Source organism: Harpegnathos saltator, unplaced genomic scaffold (genome assembly GCF_003227715.2).
Source record: "Harpegnathos saltator strain DR-91 unplaced genomic scaffold, Hsal_v8.6 scaffold498, whole genome shotgun sequence".
Classification (NCBI taxonomy): Eukaryota; Metazoa; Arthropoda; class Insecta; order Hymenoptera; family Formicidae; genus Harpegnathos; species Harpegnathos saltator.
In genome coordinates this window covers 759,766-767,635 of record NW_020230313.1, presented here as the reverse complement: position 1 = coordinate 767,635, position 7,870 = coordinate 759,766, and the positions used below count along the sequence as shown (strand labels likewise).

At 29.0% G+C, this 7,870-nt stretch overlaps 1 protein-coding gene across 2 annotated transcripts; it reads left to right on the top strand.

The window, feature by feature from the left end:
• Window positions 1-887: 887 nt before the first annotated feature.
• Window positions 888-6,655, top strand: LOC105181804 (uncharacterized). 2 transcript variants are annotated; one of them, XM_019840751.2, is made up of 9 exons: window positions 888-958; window positions 1,267-3,072; window positions 3,149-3,362; window positions 3,647-4,275; window positions 4,355-4,585; window positions 4,722-5,098; window positions 5,238-5,489; window positions 5,563-5,749; window positions 5,940-6,125. In XM_019840751.2, the coding sequence occupies exons 2-9, from the start codon at window positions 1,306-1,308 to the stop codon at window positions 5,973-5,975; spliced, it is 3,693 nt and encodes a 1,230-aa protein (XP_019696310.1). In that variant the 5' UTR covers window positions 888-958; window positions 1,267-1,305; the 3' UTR covers window positions 5,976-6,125. The 2 variants fall into 2 exon arrangements, with proteins under 2 accessions (XP_019696310.1, XP_011137110.1); XM_011138808.3 differs by lacking the exon at window positions 888-958 and adding an exon at window positions 978-1,204 and having other exon boundaries at window positions 5,940-6,655.
• Window positions 6,656-7,870: the final 1,215 nt, after the last annotated feature.

Sequence of the window (7,870 nt, the reverse complement as noted above, 5' to 3'; positions counted from 1 at the left end):
TCACACACAAACGAACTTAAGTAAGACGTAAGCAGTAAGCAAATTGACCAATCACAATCGAAACTTAAAGATGCCATTTTAAAACTTACGAGAATAATTGATTGTGATTGGTCAGTTTCTTTGCTGCTTACGTCTTACTGCTTACGTTCATTTGTGTGTGATGGCCTTAATATCTTATCTCAAATAATTTTGCAGCTTATACCCAGTGACTCGTCATTTTCGCATCGGTCGATCTCGACCTACGGGCTTCAATTTCTCGATAATGCGCACATAATAGGCGCACGTCGTTGCAATTTATGAGAATCTTACACCTGTATTCATAGCCAGGCCTTATATTTAAGGCTCCCTTAAGTTTATCTTCAGATGGTCTGTAGCCAATAAAATAATCCGTGCAGCATCTAAAGATGGATACAAGGAGGTCTCAAATATAGGGCCTGACTATGAATACGGGTATTAAGGCTCGTCTACATTAGCTGTAAGACTAAGGCTGTAAGGTTGCAAGACATGAAATGAAATATTTTCATTCGCTGACAGCTTACGTTACAGCCTTACAGCCTTACTTTTACAGCTATTGTAGATGAGCCTTTAGGCTATGTTCCAGTATTCAATGCCAGCACTAAAAATCTATAATATACGTGACACAAGCTATGTATTTTAGTACTGGCAGTGAATTTTGGAATATAGCCATAATCGGGTCTTATATTTAAGACCGTCTTAAGTACTGAAAATATATACTTTATGTTACATATATTATAGATTTTTAGTACTGGCAGTGAACATCGGAACGCAGCCTATAAATACCGGCCTACAAAGGCTGCTTTCCAATATTCACTGCCAGTACTGAAAATCTATAATATACGTGACACAAACTATGTATTTTCAGTACTGACAGTGAATTTTGGAACACAGCCGTAGTTTCGAATGGAACTTGACGGTTTGTGACAATTTATGATCTATTGTGAGTAAATAAAGAAATATGGCCGATTGATATGTGTTTCTGTTCTTATAACCGACAAAGATATTAAAAGATAATAAAAGATATATGAAGATATTAAAGATAATAAGATATTAAAAGAAAATTTTTATCCACATTTATACAGCCCAACAAGATTAATATAAATTATATTTCCTATTTTAAGTAAAATTATTTTGTTTTTTCATCTTATAAATTTTGCTTTAATAACAATACTTTTGTACTTGTTAGGTAAGTTTACATTTATTCAATTCTTGACATGTTTGTTTTATCACTTTATGATTTTTTTGTAGAGATTTTCTTGTAGAGAGAGCAAGCAGAGGAACAGCATAATGACACATGAGAAAATTCGTGAAGATGCTCAAGAAATAAGAAGACGTTTATCAGAGCTAGGAGAAAATTTGGATGAAGATGCAATATGTGACTTGTTGCAAAGTTTTGATCCTCATTACAAACTAGAGCATATCATTAATTTGATTACAGAAAACTGGAGTTCTGATTGTCAAAACAATGAAGCAGAAACTTCCACGATAAATTTAACATCTATCATAAAAGAATCTAAAGTACAACATGACAATGATAAAATTTTTAAATTTGAAAGTGTACAGGAAGAATATAATGAGATATCAGATGCTTCATCAGATTATGATGATAGAGATGTTTATTATGCTTCTACTAATTTGGATGATATTTCAGTAATAGATACTGTAACACGATCAATACCATCTCCTCTAAAACCATGTGATAACGTGTCATCATCAAATTATAATGGTGAAGCCACAAATTTTTCTGAAGTTACTGGAGATCTTGAAAATCTCAGAAGATGTCCTGAAGAATTTTTAGAGGAAAACAATAATGATCCTAATAATAACTTAGGTTCTGTTCTAATATTTCCAGAGTTTGAAAATAATTCTCCAGATATTGATCATGAGAGAAAAGATTCAAATGTAGAATCTTTTGTAGAATTCTTCGAAAAACCTGAGAGTCCAAAACCAGGTTGCAGTAAAGATTCTCACGATACATTTCTATCACCTAAACTTTCTAGATTGCACACTGAAGCTGAACAAATAAATGTTCTTTTACCTAAATTGAGTCACCATATAATTTATAAAACATTGTGGCATAATTATAATGCAAAAAATCGTATTGAGCTTACATTATGGGACTTATTACCAGAGAGGAGACCAAAACCCCAAGTTCCATCTAAACGGAAACTTTTGGATGATACGTATTCAATGGAATGTAAAAAAAATATTGCGGATATATCTAAGGATGATCTGAAAGTTGTAGATAACCGTTTAGAAAAACTGCAATCTGTAAGTAAGAAAGATTCACATATAGAGGAACATACAATAGATGAAATAATGATTGAAGATGATACAATTACCGATACCAGTCATCAAGATACAGTTTCTACAGCAAAAATAAAATTGAGCAAAATGAATAAATCTAATAACGATATTGATATATGTAACGTGTCTGATAAAGAGAAATCTATATCATCAAAGGTTGATACAGAAAACAAAGAATTACAATTGGCTAAGGACGCCCCAATACTGTACGAAACAGTAGAAGGTGAAATAGAGGAGATCAACCATTCTAAAAGTATATTACGACCATCAAAATTAACATACATTCCTAATAATAAGTATACAACATTTAAATCATCCTCATTACAAACTGCTATCTTATCGCCGCCAAAATTCAAAATTCCAAAAGATCGTAAACAAACGACTACGCGATTTGTAATGGTGCCGATTCAGAATCCTAAGAAATCAACTGAGTTGAGACAAAACACTGAAGGACATGCGCCCTTGGATACATCAGCAGACAGGAGAAACATTCAAGCATCTGATGTGAATATAACTCAGTTAGATTCATCCATTGACCTCAAAGAAGATGATGCAACCACTTCACAAGATAAAACGGTGCCAAATATAAAGACGGAAAGCGCTAAATTATCAAAAAATAATACATCGCATGATTTGCAATCAAACAATACAGAGAATATACCTACTTTAAACATCGTTAAAGACGTTAATAGCAAAAGTAAAGTAAAAAATTTGAGACAAGAAGGAATCGATGTCAATACAACTCAGGTTTAGAGACGATTAACAGATATGAATAAACTTATAAGACAGTTGAATCTAACACTAAACTAATATTTAATTTCAGGTCATGGCTTCAACCAATGAAGAAGTAAATGCAACCAAGAGATTAGAAGTATTAAATTCCTTACAACCATGTAATACCAAACAAAGTCAAGCATCAGACATGTTGAATCAGACGATAGCATGGCACACAGTTAATCATTCTTTAGCGCCATATAATCATACTATGGTGTATGAAAAGGCATCGACATCTACTGAAATTGTGGACAAAGTAGAAGGTAAGTCCATTATATTACAAATATAAATATTGTTACTGATGTCTTAAATAATGGAGATAATATATTATAAATACAGTATATATAAATACAATATTATAAATATGTTATAAATATTACTGCCACTGATTTATGATATATTATAAATATTACTACTATTGATTATAAATATTATTAATATCTTAAATTAAAAAAGAAAGTCCAAATTGTACATATATGTATGTGCAGGCTTGCATACATGTGTACATGCATCATTATATATGGTAATATCAATATTTTATGTATAGAAACAGGATATGCAATGAAGAAGAAACAAGGAAATACAGAGCACAATATAAGTGATAAAAAAATAACATTAGGCGAAAATGCTCGTAAAATATACTACAAATTAATACCAATGTTCCCATGTGTAAATACTCAATATATTAAACAGCTATGTCAGGAATATATTAAAGATGATCTACTGGTAATAGACGAGATAAATTTATTGCAAATCTTAGTTGAGCATTTGCTCAATAATAGCCTAATATTAGAAAAGCATCCAAATGTTAAAAAACCTGAACCAGCACCAGATACTTTTGATGTAAATGAGCAGTATGCTAATTTATTGGAAATATTTCCGGCAGCAGATCCTATTTTCTTAAGGCAAACAGCTGAAAAGATATACAATAATCCAGATATGATAAAACAATTTGTTCAATCACAACTTGAAAAGCCAGATTATCCAACTCGAGAGCAATATTTAGCTAAAAAGAAAATCACAGAACAACAAAAACAATACACTACAGGCTTTCAAGTATCACAATTTTTAGAGATATTTCCAGATCCATTTTCACACTTTGAGAATGATAAGAGAGAATGTAAATTTGACATACATGCAGTAGACTTCTTAAAACATCATTTTAATAAAATCAGGGTAATTATTTGATTGATATGATATATACATGTTATTATATACATAATTTTGTATGTTAAAAATGGTATTTGTTTCACAGGTAAATACTTTGCTGAATATATATTCTCAGTGTAAACATAATTTAAGTCTAACTGCAAAAGTCTTGGAAAGACTAAATCCTGATATGAAAACTAAACGAGTCTATGCATTGGTGCAAACAGAAAATATACCACTTCTTCAAGAATGTGCTTTTATATTACATAAAACAGAACTACAAGCATATTTTAACGAATTAAAAGAAAAAGAAGAGAAAGAATTTAATGAACTTAAGGTATACAAAGTAAAAACAAGATATCTGTAGATTATGTTTTATAAATAGAGATCTTTTAGTAGTCAGATAATAAGTAGTAATTAGCATATTAATTAGTTTGAACAAGATTCTTATTTTTATTTTATTATTCTTTCAGGCAAAAAATGAACTTTTTGAGTGCCAGTGTTGTTACGATAATGAATGCATGCCATCAAAATGTTCCACCTGTGAGGATGGTCATATATTTTGTAATTCATGTGTTGCAAAGTGTACAGATGTGAAATTAGCAGAGGGTGAAACACATATTTATTGTTTGATAGATTGTGGTAGTGAATTTCATCTTTCTGTACTTCAACATGTACTGCTTCCAACTAAATTCAGTATTCTTCTTCAAAAACGACAAGAAGCAGAGGTAATGGCTGCTGGATTGGAAGGTTTAGTGTCATGTCCATTTTGTCATTTTGCATCTATACCACCACAAGAAGATAAAGTATTTAAATGTTTCAATCCTGATTGTATGAAAGAATCATGTCGGTAAGTGTAATTGTATTATTGTTTTATTATAAACACACATTTAGACAACACAAAATTAAAAGATTAACAAAAATACAAATTAGAAGACAAGTTATATGAGTTTCTACAGTTATATGATAATAGATTGTTTTATTATTAGATTGTGTAAAGAAATTAATCACTTACCTCTGAAATGTAACGAAGTAAAATCGGATGCTGCACGTTTATACTTGGAAGAAAAAATGACTGAAGCCTTGATACGGAAATGTCCCAATTGTTCACGAACCTTCTTCAAAGAAGAAGGGTGTAACAAGATGACTTGTCTGTGTGGTACTCAAATGTGTTACATTTGTGACAAAAAAATATCTAGTTATGGACATTTCAAAGGTCAGGGATCAATGGCACCTGATCTGTAAGTCTTATATAAATGATATTTAATTTTTATTGTTTTTCTATTTTTATTCATTTTGCGATTTTTAATATAGCTGTCCACTATGGAGCGACGATCGTCGTATGAATGCTGAAGCTGTAATTCATGTTTGCAAAGAAACTATGAAACAGATTAAGGAAAAGAATCCTGAAATTAAAATAAATACCGATGTTCTTTTACCAAAGTTACCGCCGAAAACCAGAGGCCCTCACGATGACATCGCTCATGCAAATATACTACCGGTATGTATATAGTCTACATGTTCTAATAAATACATATATAAAAAGTATACATTTAAATACGTACATACATATGTGTATATTTTTTATACATCATTAACCATATTTCAATGTTTTCTAATTCATATTTTAAAGGAACATTTTACTCGAATTCTTTATACAGATATTTAAAAACAAATTACTTATTTTACAGGCACATGCAAACAGAGTTGCAAGACACATTCCATGACAACGTTATGATAATATTAATTATTTCCTTTCTTTCTCTCTCTTTTCCCCTTTGTTATGTTTTTAATATATCATATCTAAGTTTATTCTTTAGATTATATTCTCATATTATAAAATAGCATTTCTCCTGCAGCATACAATTTACTTCGAGTTCGTTTTACACTTCATAAATTCAATATATCTCCATTTCTTCTTTCTCATATAAAAAGAATCTCATATAAAAAAAAGATTCTCATATAAAAAGATTCAATAAAAATAGTATTTAAGAAAGCATTTTATAGGCCAAAGGCTCTTGCTAGTCTGATGCAATTGTATGCATAAAAACAAATACTGGTAAAGTGCAGAGCCAGGAAATGTGATTTATGAAATTTATGTATATTTATTTTCTAAGTATAAAATATTAATAATAGAATAAGCAAATGTTATTTTAATGTTCACGATTTAACTCTCTATTGCTGAAATTATTTGTTCCAATTTCCAAAAACATTTCATATATATAACAAATAATAAAAGTTATTTGCATAGTCTACATCTTTTCCGGGATAGTATTACATTAAATGCAAGAAATAATGCATACTTTGATCAGGAAATGATCTTGTATTTTGTATAAAATTATCTTGAAAAAGATAAGATAGTAAATATCTTTACTTTATCTATCATATAAATATAATAATAATATGATATTTTTACAAATATATATATAAAAAGTCATTTCTCAATGTTCCTTGAAGTTATGGTGACAAATAAACATAGATTATTAATAAAATAAAATCATAATTTAAACATTGTAGCAATAGAGGGTTAGCACATTCTGTTGCGATATACAAATTATGCAATTATTTTTTTACGAGTTATATATAATATCCGATAAAATATATGTTCCTATTTTAGACAAAAACAATTTGTATTTTGTAACAACCTTTCATCAACTATGTTAGATTATATGTTTACATATATGAAGTTACAGCAAGCTAATGTTATAGCAGCTCTTAATTGTACAGTGAAATGTATTGTCTCTAGCTATTGCCTGTTACTTCCTAAACTTTCATTTTTTCTGTCTAAAATAAAGCAAAAAGTTAAGTTTATATACAGAAAGCATAAAAGTATTGGAAATAAGGATTTATCCTATTTGATAACATAATACTCCAAACTTTATAACACACGAATATACTTGCATACATGTTATGTGTGTGTGTGTGTGTCTGTAAACGCGGATGTATATATTTCTATATATGTTTAAATATTTTATATATGTAAAATATTTCAAATACTATATCAAATAATATATTTCTAATATTGCTGTGTAAGTTCCAATTATGCAGTAAAAATGTTTCCAAGTATTTCTGAAAAGTTTTAAATTGGATAAAATAGTACTAATATTTTGTATAGTGAAATGATTATATTTTTATATAAAATCATGTATAATTAACTTGATTTGTGGTAAAGAAATGATAATTACATCTATTATATTTTAAATTCTAAAATTTTAGAGTTTTTACAGCACTATGTATAGCATTAGATGCACCAAGAATTTAAAACAAAGTGTATATACTTCATTTATTTATTCATTCTAGCATATAAGATACTATACAGAATACATAAAACCATCATTTCTTTATCATAAATAAAAATAATTTACGTATGTTTACTGTGTATATTTACGTATGTGCTATTTATATCTACAAATTTATTAACAAAACGATAATTGACTAATAATATCAGTGCAAATGGTATTCGATATCTTTTTGAAATATAATTTTGTTTATCGAAAAAAATAAATAGCCCATATTATAGCTTATAATAATATCTGATAAAAAAAACTATTAATCTTCAGATTCGAACGTTAAGCTTAGTTGAGTGTTTTATATTTAAAAATGTTTTATATGCAGTGAAGGT